Source organism: Octopus bimaculoides, chromosome 13 (assembly GCF_046866305.1).
Source record: "Octopus bimaculoides isolate indiv1 chromosome 13, ASM4686630v1, whole genome shotgun sequence".
Classification (NCBI taxonomy): Eukaryota; Metazoa; Mollusca; class Cephalopoda; order Octopoda; family Octopodidae; genus Octopus; species Octopus bimaculoides.
Window position 1 is genome coordinate 59,654,690 of NC_142940.1, and position 12,500 is coordinate 59,667,189.

The 12,500-nt window shown below is 35.1% G+C and overlaps 1 protein-coding gene across 15 annotated transcripts in view; it reads left to right on the forward strand.

The window, feature by feature from the left end:
• Positions 1–12,500, forward strand: part of LOC106876689 (protocadherin Fat 1) — a 223,371-nt gene that overhangs the window by 210,200 nt on the left and 671 nt on the right. For 13 of the 15 annotated variants that reach the window (XR_016244056.1, XR_016244057.1, XM_089361878.1 and 10 more), the window contains one exon: positions 12,136–12,500. This exon is cut by the window's right edge and continues 671 nt beyond it. Coding sequence is in view for 10 of the 15 variants with exons in the window: in XM_089361868.1 (XP_089217994.1) it covers positions 12,136–12,500 (365 nt within the window). In the remaining 5 variants the exon portion in view is untranslated. The remainder of the gene's footprint in view (positions 1–12,135) is intronic. The other 2 variants (XR_016244061.1, XR_016244060.1) reach the window with 2 other exon arrangements.

Genomic DNA, 12,500 nt, shown 5'->3' on the forward strand with positions numbered 1-12,500 from the left:
ACTTGGCCTGTCTTTTCTCTTGTCGTTTGTGCAAGTTGTCTCAGACCATGATAATCAATCCAGATCCATCCAGCATATTTGATTTTTAATTAAGCCCTTCACTCGTTATGGAGCGTAAGCCATCAATGACTTCTCTCCATTTGTCCTTCATTCTGAGTTGCTTTTCTTCTCTCAGATCTTGTTGCATTTGAATTGCTTTCAATGTTTCGGTAGCTTTGCTTTCTTTCTTGGAAAGGGTGTTTAGCTCTACACAATCTGATTTTTACCTCTTTGAAAAAGCAGTCCATCATAGTCTGGTCTCTATTCTTTGATCTGTCCAACATGGGAGGACTTACAAGGAGTTTGCACTCTGTTGAAATAGCTATCAGTGTCATTGAGACCCACAAGCCACCACAACTAGAGCTGGGCATTGTGGTGGAAGCCAATACATGCGAGCATGGAAAAAAATTGGCATAAAATAAGGATGATATATGAGTATGAAAGCGTGTGTGTCTGTTGATTAGGTTTCATTATAAATTGTAGGTTTGTTTTTTTTTTCTTTTCTCAATTCAGTTTCCCCAACACTTTATGTGTTTTCTCAAAAAACTAACAGACCTTAGTCAAAGTAGTATGGCTTGTTCGTTCTAACAACAGTTAAATGACAACAAAAGCAGAACAAAATGAGCAATTCAATTTTCATTGTTATTATTGTTACTGTTGCTACTATTACTACTACAATTGCTTCTATTATCACTTACTACCACTACTATTACTGTTAGTATGAAATAACATAGAGATGACTTTTAATTTGTTAATGAACGCATTAACCAACACATTGCTAAATCAACATTATTGGTAAATTTATTGTTTTTGATGTTGATGATAATGGCAATAATGACGATGACACTGTTGATGATTGTGATATTAATTTTAATGATGTTCATGATGATGTTGTTGCTGTTGCTGTTGTTGTTGTTGAGTGTCAAGTCAGTTCTGATTGAGCAGTAAAAAAAGTAAAGTTACCGTCCCGAATCATGCAAACTCATAAGGGCCGGTTTCCCAGTTTCAATGGCATATAAATTCCCCACCTGGACAAGTCGCCAGTCTCTCGCACAATCATGCATATTTGACAGCTGAGTGGACTACAGCAATGTGAAATGAAGTGTTCTGCTCAAGAATACAATGCGCCGCCCGGTCCAGGAATTGAAACCGCAATCTTATGTTCATGAGTCCAACACTCTAATCACTAAGCTATGTGCTGCCACATTGATCAGCCATAAAGCATGTAGGCTAGATAACAAGATGCAACTCACAGATTCAACTTTTCTGCCCTACCATGTCTCCCTGAAGCTGAGACCCTTACAGAATGCTCTAATATGCAGTGGGAAATTGTATGGCATGCTGTATGATAGAATCCACATAATTATACCTCTCCACTGTCCACTCTCTCTGCTATCCACTCTTTCCACTGCCCACTTTCTCCACTGTCCACTCAGTATTTGAAAGGAGAGAAAATGATTTTGGACAAAAGCAGCAAATTCTAAAAACTAAAGAGCCAAGAGAGAATGTTCTATTTCAAAGTAATGTTTATCGCCACTTCACCATGGCTGTTCCATACGAACTGGCATTACTATCATTTTTTTTAACCCCCAAGAGGATGCCTCCTGCAGCTGGTTATCAATGCAATCTGCACCCAACATATATTGCAAGTTTGGGAGCAAACTCCTACTATCTTCTAGCAACTTGACAGGACCACTAGGCTGGCTGGCTTCAGGCTATTTTTGCCCATCCTCAGCAGTGGATACTTGTCTGCTAACCTCAGGTTGGCTTCAGTCCAGCAGGTTTTTGGTCAAAGACATTTTAGCTGTCACAATCATGCCATTTATTCAAACATGGTGTACTTAAAACTACCATATTGAATGTGCCCTTCTTTTAGGTGTTTGGTCCTGAGTTAACCTTGGCTGAGAAGGCCTTGTTATTGTGTTTCTTGCTTATCATGGCACACGTGAAAGCAAAACCCAGTCTTCAGCAAGGGGACACTACTTCACTTTCTCCCTGCTATGATGGCCTAAATAGCCTGTTGGTTAACTACTACAATTAACCAAATAATCCGTTGGCTACTTGGATCTAAGGTGAGAAAACCCCAGGTAGTTTGACTTTCGTAACTACCAAATAAAGGGTTTCTGCATATGTGTGAAAGTTGGTATGTGTGTATGTGACTAAACATGAGAATGTGAGTATGTGTTTGAATGTGTATGCATGTATGGAAGTGTGGAGATGCTTGTATATATGTATACTTCCCAGGACTAGTCAAGCCATATATATTCTGGAAAGAACCAAAGAAAGACAGGTGTGTGTGTGTGTATATTTGCATATTTAAAACAGAGAGTGCAAGCAGACAGTTAAGTGGACAGTCGGACAAACAGTCTAACAAACAGCTACAAACAGTGATAAGACACCAGTAAATAAAAGACTAGCGAATACCTATTATCAAAGAATTTAGTTTTTTTTTTTTTTTTTGTTATTGTTTTTTTTTTCTCCTGTATGCAATGAATGACTCCAGTCTAATGCTTTGATCTTTGACTTTTGACCTTTGCCTTCTAGAATGATCTTGAGTATTTCATATTATCTTGGCTAGTTGGCATGACAGTTCTTGATAATATTCTTTCTTTTATCTTGCATTGGACATCTTTGATTCAATTTATTTTTTCAAGACGTCTCTTTGTTGTTTTGTTTTGTTTTGTTTTTTGTTTATATTTTTCCTTTCGATTATCATTTTATATTTATTTAATTATTGTTTTTTTTTATTTGTTCTTACATGTTGATGCCAAATCTCTTTACATTCTACATAGCATTTAGAAATTTGGTTTGGTTTGATCAAGTCTTTAAATGAGACAAGAACGAAAATATTATATTATTATTATGTTTCCCAAACAACCAAAGAATCTATTTTGAATAAATTGGTCTTTTTTCAATATTTTTTTGACCATTTATCTTTTCATGACTTTTTTTATATTTCAATAAAAAATGTAATAAAAATAAAAAAAACAGAAATATTTCTAATAGTAATATATTTTATGAGTTTGTAAACCTAAGGTCAATGTAGTGAGTGTCTATCAAGTGAGGTTGACTATTCTTTCTGGTGAGCAAGTTTGCATCCTACTTGTGAGTCTGACAGCAAGATCTCAAAGATGTTAATGTGACTATATATATATATATATATGTGAATGTTTTAGCACCCACTCGCATATATGTGGCTGTTTTACTACACGCACACACATATATACATGTATGTATGTCTGTGTGTGTATGTATGCTAAAATAACAGGCTTTAAAATTTTAGCCGTTGTTAAAATTTGATACCCCAGAAGCACAAGCTAAACAACAACAAAAACAACTGATTATAGACAAAGGTTATTGTTTTAGGTTTTATATCTGCTTTTAAGATGTTGATCCAACCAAAATATACATATATTTTGATTGTTTTGTTTTTCTTTTATTCTATTCTTTTTTTCTTCTTTTTTTTGTTTTGGTCTTAGCTAAATATTGTCATCAGGATTAAAGAATAAAATTTGATTTTTAGTAAGAAACATTCATTTGACTTTAGCTATGTGAATCTCAAAAATGTTTGCTCAGAATTGGTATTTTTAGGTAGATGCTGTGACTCAAATTAAAATATTTTTTCTATTTTATTTCAATTCTATGTGCCAGTGGTGCGTGAAAAGACATTCGAGCGAGTTCGTTGCCAGTACTGATGGACTGGCTCCTGTGCAGGTGGCATGTAAAATACACCATTTCGAGCATGTCCGTTGCCAGTACCTCCTGACTGGCCTTCGTGCCGGTGGCACGTAAAAGCACCCACTACACTCTCAGAGTGGTTGGCGTTAGGAAGGGCATCCAGCTGTAGAAACTCTGCCAAATCAGATTGGAGCCTGGTGTAGCCATCTGGTTCACCAGTCCTCAGTCAAATCGTCCAACCCATGCTAGCATGGAAAGTGGACGTTAAACGATCTTGTTGATGACGATGATGAATTCAATGCAATGGAAATAAATAAGAATCGCATTTGACAGAATAATTTGAACGATACATAGGAAACCCAAGAAAACTTCCTGAATAAAAATGGTTGTAGAATTGGGTTTTAAAATCAGGGGTATTGAGGAATATGAAGAATATGATTACATTTTGATGCAGTGTCTAGAACTGCAGTGGGGTGGGAGAGATAATGCATCACTGTTGTCATCAAATTGGATTTTCAAAGAAGATGTCAAGGCAAATGAAACGATTTTAGGTGAAGGATTAGCACGAGGAGATATATTGTGGGTTGTTGATTAGTTTCATAGTTCTGTCTCAATCAAAGACTTGATCAAATGACTATCCCATAAATTTTCATCAGCCACAGTTATGTAGGCTCACATTATCTAATGTGTCCTTCATTACTGTTCCCAGAGGTCTGACTCAACTGAGCAGATCAAAGATCAAAATTATTCCAATCCTAACCATCCTACACTTCTATATTTAAGAGATGAGGAATTATTTACATTATTTACAATTGACGGATATTTGTCCTCATCTTGTTTGTTGTTAACACATCATTTCGGCTGATATACCCTCCAGCCTTCATCAGGTGTCTTGGGGAAATTTCGAACGGGCATATGGCATAGTGGTTAAGAGCGTGGGCTATTAACCCCAAGATTCTGAGTTCGATTCCAGGCAGTAACCTGAATAATGATAATAATAATAATAATAATAATAATAATAATAATAATAATAACATCGAAAAATACCTTAGGAATGAGAACCCAGGTTCGAAATTTCCCCCAAGACACCTGATGAAGGCTGGAGGGTGTATCAACCGAAACGTTGTGTTAAGAACAAACAAGATGCGAACAAATATCCAACAATTGTAAATAATTTAACTAACCATGCTGTCAATTTGTTAAGACAGTATATCTAGGACTACATTATCCACTATATTCACCCCTGATTTTGTTGTTTAACACCAGGTCAATCATGATGTTGTGGACCAATAATAATAATAGGTATTGCAAGTCTTCTGTTCAGGAATTGTCTACCTTAGAGTATATTAATTAACATTTCCTTTCCTTGTCGTTATTGTTTAACATCAGTCCAGTCCTAATCTAACAGATTTTTATCACCAAAGGTTTTTCAACCAAACCAAACCAAACCAAACCAAACCAAACCATTTTTTGTTTGTTTGTATTTTTTTTTTTCAGTCTTATAGTATTATAGTATCCAATATATTATTATAGTATTATAGTATCCAATATATCCTTCCATTTTTAAGACAGTACAGTGTAATTAGCTGCCACTTTTAGCAGATCAAGTGATCAAGTAGAAGCTGCCTTAGTAACTCATAAATTCATGGTGGTCAGGGTGGGGCATCTTTTTTTTTTTCTTTTGCTAATGGTAAAACTGAACCAAAACTGGATTCTTTGAGCAGCTGATTACTTCAAAAACATTTCTTTCTCAGAAAAGCATTCCGTAAGGGCTGTGTGTGTGTGTGTGTGAGTGAGTGTACATGTGTATGTATGTGTGTGTATATGTGTAATACATTTTAATACCTTTTTCTTACCCTTTGCCTTTTCATTTTGATCTTTACGAAAGTTTATAAGCATATATATATTATATATACACACATCTGTACATATATATTTATATATGCAAATGTATATGCATGTGTGTGTGTGTGCATATATATATATATATATATATATGTGCACTCATACACTCACATATACATATATATGCACATATACATGTATATATGTACATAGTTATATATATACATATATATATTATTGAAATGTTAAATACACTACTGTGTCGCCATCTATTGATCATCCAACCCTCTGCATGTCTTATTAATATATCATCACCTCCTTCACTTCCCCTACACATCCTCCACCTTCACCTCTTTTACCTGCCACTTTTTCTTGTTTTTTTTTTATTTATTTATTTATTTTCTTGACCTCATCTCCATGTCATTATCGTCGTCGCCACCACCACCGTCACCTCTCACTTTATTTCACGTCAAAACTTGCACCTATCATCTTTGTATCAGTCGTCACTTTGTCATCACCGTCATTGCTCTTGTTGTTGTTGTTGTTGTTAGCTATGCACATGCACCTCTTTTCAAACTTTTTCTATGCACTTGTTAATCTTTTTTATATAGTGACCATCACCTAAGAATTCAAGTCTAATTGTAGACAGACTCGTTCACCAAACTTTGTTTAATATTATCACATTTCACCTTTTTCTTCTTCTGCTTTTTATAATTATATATATATATATATTATTACTATTATTATTAGTATTATTATTACTATTGGTATTGCCTTTTCTCTGATGTTGTTCTCATTAATTATTTCTGTCATTTTCTGAGGTTTAGTTTTTTTTTTTGTTTTTTTTTTTTGCTTTTGCTTCATTTTGGGGAGGGTTACCTTTGTGGTAACATTACTGTAGCTATTCTTTTTTTTTTTTAGCATTATTATTATTATTATTATCATCAAAGGTGGTGATCAGCAACCTGGCAGAATTGTTAGCATGCCGGACAAAATGCTTAGTGGCATTTCATCTGTCTGCATGCTCTGAGTTCAAATTTTGACCTAGCCATCGATAAAATTAGTAGCAGTCAATCATTGGAGTTGATGTAATTGACTTACACTTCTCCTCTGATCATTCTGCTTTTGTGGCAAAATTTGAAACCATCATCATTATTATTATTATTATTATTATTATTATTATTATTATTCAGTAGTTTTATTTTTATAGTGTGCTTTCACTTCACTATCGAGCACAGCTCTGTGTGCCTTGGGTGTGTGTTGTAGTTTGCTGTGATGCTCTTATTATTATTATTATTATTATTATTAATGTAAAAGTAGTGAACTGGCCGAATCCCTCGCACATGGGACAAAATGCTTAATGGCGTTTTTTACAGCTCTTTACATTCTGCTGTCATCTTTTCAGGATTAGTATCCCTTTAGCATTTCAACTGGCCATATCTGGCCCAAATATTCTACCTGTGTCTGTCTTATGTTCAAACTGACCAGGTCTGGCTTCTTACAACAATCCTACATCATCACTCTAAAACTAAGCAGTCACATCATGAAGCTACGAGATAACATGTGATTAATTCAAAACAATGTGAAATAATAAGCCATGACATTTGATAACATTATCTGAATGCTAAAAGGATAAAATAAATACCAGCTGAACACTGACGGAGGTGTTATTGTAATCAATCACTGACCCTCCAAAGTTGCTGGCTTTGTGCCAAAATTAGAAAGAATTATTAATATTCTGCCACTGTTACTACTAGTTTCACAAAGTAACTGTCATATACTAGGGTTATTTACTTCATTCTATTTTTCATCTTCAACATTTAGTTTTCTACTTAAGAGTAATTAAATCAGACACTCCCTGATATCAAAATCAGCTTCAAATTTTGTTCTGTTTTGTTCTTTTTCTTTTTTCTCCTTCCTTTATCATTACTAATATTATCATTATTATTATTATCATCATTATTATTATTATCATTATTATTTTCGCTTTTACATTCATTTTATTCTGGGAGAGTTTTTAAAATGGTATACTTTCATTCCCACTACCCACTACTGACATAACTATTTCTGGTTTCCATTTTTTTTTTCTTTCAGTTTTCAGTTTCTCTTGTAATTTTCAGCCTCTTATAACAAATCTCTTTCAGTTACAGTTCCCTTTTTTTCTTTAATAGCCTTTCCAATAAGACCACCCTGCCTGGAACATCCATACCAAAATGTTCATTTTTAAGCTATAATTATAATTGTCATTATATTTACAATGATATTAGGAGATTTCAGTTGATCCAATCAATATTTATATGTTGATTTATGTATACACCTATCAATATTTAAGTTAGAGATAGTCGTGACCATAATTCCACCTCTGTGGAATTATGGTCATAAAAGTCTTCATTTTTTCAGAGACTTGCTGACTCTGTTTACATAAGTTCTTAACATTTTCTCAATAATATTTTCAGTCACACTAACCCTTGTAAATATTCTTGTTTCAATATTCCCCTTATCCAGTACAAGAGTTGACCATTTAACTTCAAGAGGATTGACAATTTTCTAACTACTGTTAAAAATGGAAGGCAGAATCTGTCAATTGATATATTGCTGTATATAGTTTAGATTCTTCGTTTGACTTGGCTTTTATTACCTGAGGTCAATAAAATAAAGTACCAATCAATTAATGGTATCAGTATGATTTTCGGTCTCTCCTATCGAACTTCTAAATTTGTGCCTCTGTAAAAATGATGAGATGGTGCATTGCCTGAATCGTTAACGCATCATACAGAATACCTTGAAGTAGTTGTTCTGACCTATTACATGCCGAGTTCAAATTTCACTTGGGCCAGCTTTGTCATTCATTCTTTCAGAAATGATAAAAGGGTGGTCAAATATTGGTGGTGGCTGGAGGGGGTCAGTTTGACCAAAGTCCTCACACATGTGTCCCCTGCAAAAGTTAGCAATCGTTTAGGGCCAGAGTAAAGAAATCAACTGGTGTGAAACTTTGGTTAGAACGCAGTGCTTAAGGAGGGCAAGACATGAACTATTAACATTACTGCTTGCCGTTTGCTATCCCAGCCAATAAACCAGCTGTAGTCACTTTGAAAACATATTGCGATACAACAAATTTCTTTATAAGTTAATAAAATTAGTTAAACCCATTTAAAAACATTTTATTTATTTTTTTTTTTTTTAGAATTTCATTTTCTGTTTACTTAGGATTAATATCATTTAATTTTTCCCTTTTCCCTTCTCTTTTTATGCCCAATTTTTTTTTCTGTTTATATGCCAAAAAAAAAGATTAATTTAATTTTTCTTTTTTCTTTCTTTCTTTTTCTACCTACCTTATTTTTCTGGATTCCTCTCTGCAGAAAGCCAAAAATATCTGATTTTTTTTCCTTTCTTCATTTAGCATTTTATTCTCTCTCAGATGGAAATAGTCAGCATTTTAAGAACCAGAGCCAATTTTTTTTTCTTTTATATAAATCATAAATCTAATTTTATAGCTTTAAATTTTTGCCAGTTCCCTTTTGCATTTTTTTTTTTTTTTTTTTAATTTCATTTCATTATTAAATTTATGTTTATTATTTTTTAATCTCTTAATTTCTGATATCTTGTGCATATGTGATGTCATGCAATAATATGAAACCCTTTCATTGCAGTTTTTAATGTAATATTGCTTTTATTAAATTTATACTTCGGTATATTTATCTGTCTATCCTATATATCTGTCTGTTTGTCTATCTATCTATCTATCTGTCCATCTATCTATCTATCTACCTACTTATCTATCTGTATGTCTGTCTGTCTCTCTATCTATCTATATATATATATCTATCTATCTATTTCTATCTATCTATCTGTATGTTTATCCAACTATCTATTTATCTAACTGTCTGTCTGTTTGTTTGTCTAACTTTCATGCTATTTGTCTATGTACATGTACGTCTGCTTGTCTAGGTCACTTTGCTCATTTATATATATATATATATATATATATATATATATATAAACCTAAGGATATTGTTTCCATTATGAATTGTTCTGCCGCATTATTTCATTTTGTTTTCCATCTTTTATTGTTAAAAATAATTTCCCTGCCATGCATCTCTTGTATTCTCATTTTACTGTTTTGTTGTGAAAGAACTTGATCTTTACTCTTGCATGTAATTATGATTTTTAACTTCATGAATTCATTAATGTTGTACAGCAAGGGTGGACATTGATTGAAAAAAAAAAGGTGAGAGTGATTAAAAGGAATTGAGACAAAGGTGTATGTGTGTGTGTGTGTGTCTGTGTGTGTGAGAGAGAGAGAGAGAGAGAGACTGGAAAAAGAGTACAAGCCATGGTTGAGAAAGTGTGCTGTAAGACTGAGAGAGAGACAGGGAAAAAAGAGATTGGTGTTATTCTATCTTGATTACTAATTAGTCATTCTATTTTACCTTCATGGTTCCTCAGGTAAAACCAGAATGGAGAATGTAGGCCTTTAGTTCACATAGATCTACGTTATATGATACTAAAAAGTTTATGCAACTTCCTAGTATGGTTTAGGAAGTCATATTGAGATCAATGGTAATTTGTTATCCATCTTGAAGAATCCTGCAATAAAGTCTACCAGCAACACTTGAGTCAAGAATAAGGTTTCAATTCTCCAAGTGCCTACTCTGACATTTTACCTTGTTTGGTTGTAAAAAAGGCATAATTGTCCTAGAATCACACATCAAGCATATAACCCTGCTTGCTTCAATATTCCTACTCGACAATCAGACTCTGTTTGCTTCACAAGTGACGGATTTGCAGTAGAATAAATATGAACGTAGCTGTTGGAACAATAACTCCAGAAATAAGCAAATGAACCACAGAAAGCGAGGAAGAATAGTGGCTGTCGGCATTGTTGTTTAACATGCCAGAGGTAGCAGCCAGATCTCCCTCGAAAATTAAACTGTACCAGTTTAAAAAGAGGAGACATATGTACATCCAGAATAATGTTGCAGTCCTGAATATAATCTACCTTAAATAAGAACAGGCAAGCAAAATCTATGGTACAGGTTCAATACTTAAGTAAGTCATTTTCGCTAGATTTGTTCCTTAGGTCTGTAATGTTTGTTACCTGGAAGTTAATTACCTGGAAGTTAATTACCTGGAGAGAAAAAAGCTGGATGCTGTCAAGCTGGGGGCATATAAGCCCTCGACAGAAAAAAGTAGGATTTCCTGTATGCATAGGACTCAAACAAAGAGATGTGGGTTCAAGTCCCATGCATACGGGAAAGCTTATACGCCCTGTTATTAGACTATTTTCGTTAGTCATTGCACGGTGATTGCTATAGGCTTTAAGCTTATAATATACTATTATTATTATTATTATTATTATATATATATATGGCCCATAAATAGCACCATTAGAGCCAAATCGTTACCAGCGTTGCCTTCTAGTACTTGTGCTGGTGACACGTTAGAAAATCATTCGAGCAAGGTCAATGCCAGTGCCGCTGGACTGGCTCCCGTGCAGGTGGCATGTAAAATACACCTTTTTGAGCGTGGCCATTATCAGTACTGTGTGACTGGCACTTAAAAGCACCCACTGCACTCTTGGAGTGGTTGGTGTTAGGAAAAGCATCCAGCTGTAGAAACTCTGCCAAATCAGATTGGAGCCTGGTGTAGCCATCTGGTTCACCAGTCCTCAGTCAAATCGTCCAACCCATGCTAGCATGGAAAACGGACGTTAAACGATAATGATGATGATGATGATGATGATGATTGCTAACTTGTTCTTGTCATGTTCCAGGCAGGCTTTGATTGTATCAGGCTTGTAATGAAAGTCAATCCATCCATGATCTATATGCAGAATTACATTTGGTGGGAGGGTCTGGGATTCTTAATTACATTTCAACAATTTCGTAGCCGCATTCAGCAAGGTTATACACTACAGTCAGGCTTCTTACATTCTCCAATCTGGTTCTTTCTTGTTCCCTACTAAACTCAAACGACACCAGTTCAGTTTTTAAGCAGGTACCCGTTTATTGTCCCCTTTCAAAGGTAAGTGACCAGCTGTCATTACGATGTGTGTGTCACACTGTCCTTCTGTTCAGATTGAGGCTGCTGCAGCTGTCGCTATTTATTTTTTATTGTAATTGTTGTTTTTATTGTTGCTCCCTCGCTCTATTCATACCGCCACTGCTGATGTTGCTGCTGTTGCTGCTACTACGACCTTTCATTGTCATTTTCGAAGTTTCTCCCCTCCCACAAATGTTTCTGTGATGTAAAAACCTCACCCCAACACTATCACCTAATGTTGTTGTTGTTGCAGTTGTTATTATTGTTCTTGTTAGTTTCTTTCTTTCACTTTTTCTTTTCTTTTTTTCTTATTTTTTTTACTCCAACCCCTCCACATCGGTGATCCTTCTGATTCGCACTGCAGCCTTCCCTCCACGTGGTTAAAATTTTTTTTTTTTTTTTACCTTGTTTCAGTTTTTCTTTGTCTTTCTCTCTCTCTCACTCTCTCTCTCTCTCTCTTCCTCTCTCTCAGTCTGTCACCCTCCATTTTATACTGCTGTCCTTTCATCGAAGTCCTCTTCCTCATTTCAGGCTATCATTGGGACACCTCAGACTGGGCGGCTCCACACACCACGTTACCAAACATCAGTGAGGTACCAGTGAAAGAAATTTTGGATTCTCCAAGCTCCACTCCACAGAGTAATGACTCAAACACGCATGTAGATGATGTCAATGATGCTGATATGGACGACATGGATAACGACTCTGAATACTGCGGGGATTGTGAATGTGGCGAAAACGACGACGACAACAACGCTGCCGACTTCCATCCTGCTGCCAACTTCCACCATTTCCTTGAATTAGCGCCTTATGCCGATGAGGTCAACGAGGGACCTCAGCGGTTCCATCCTAACTTCATGCCGGACTTCGACCAGCCACCTGGTGGTGCTGCCCTC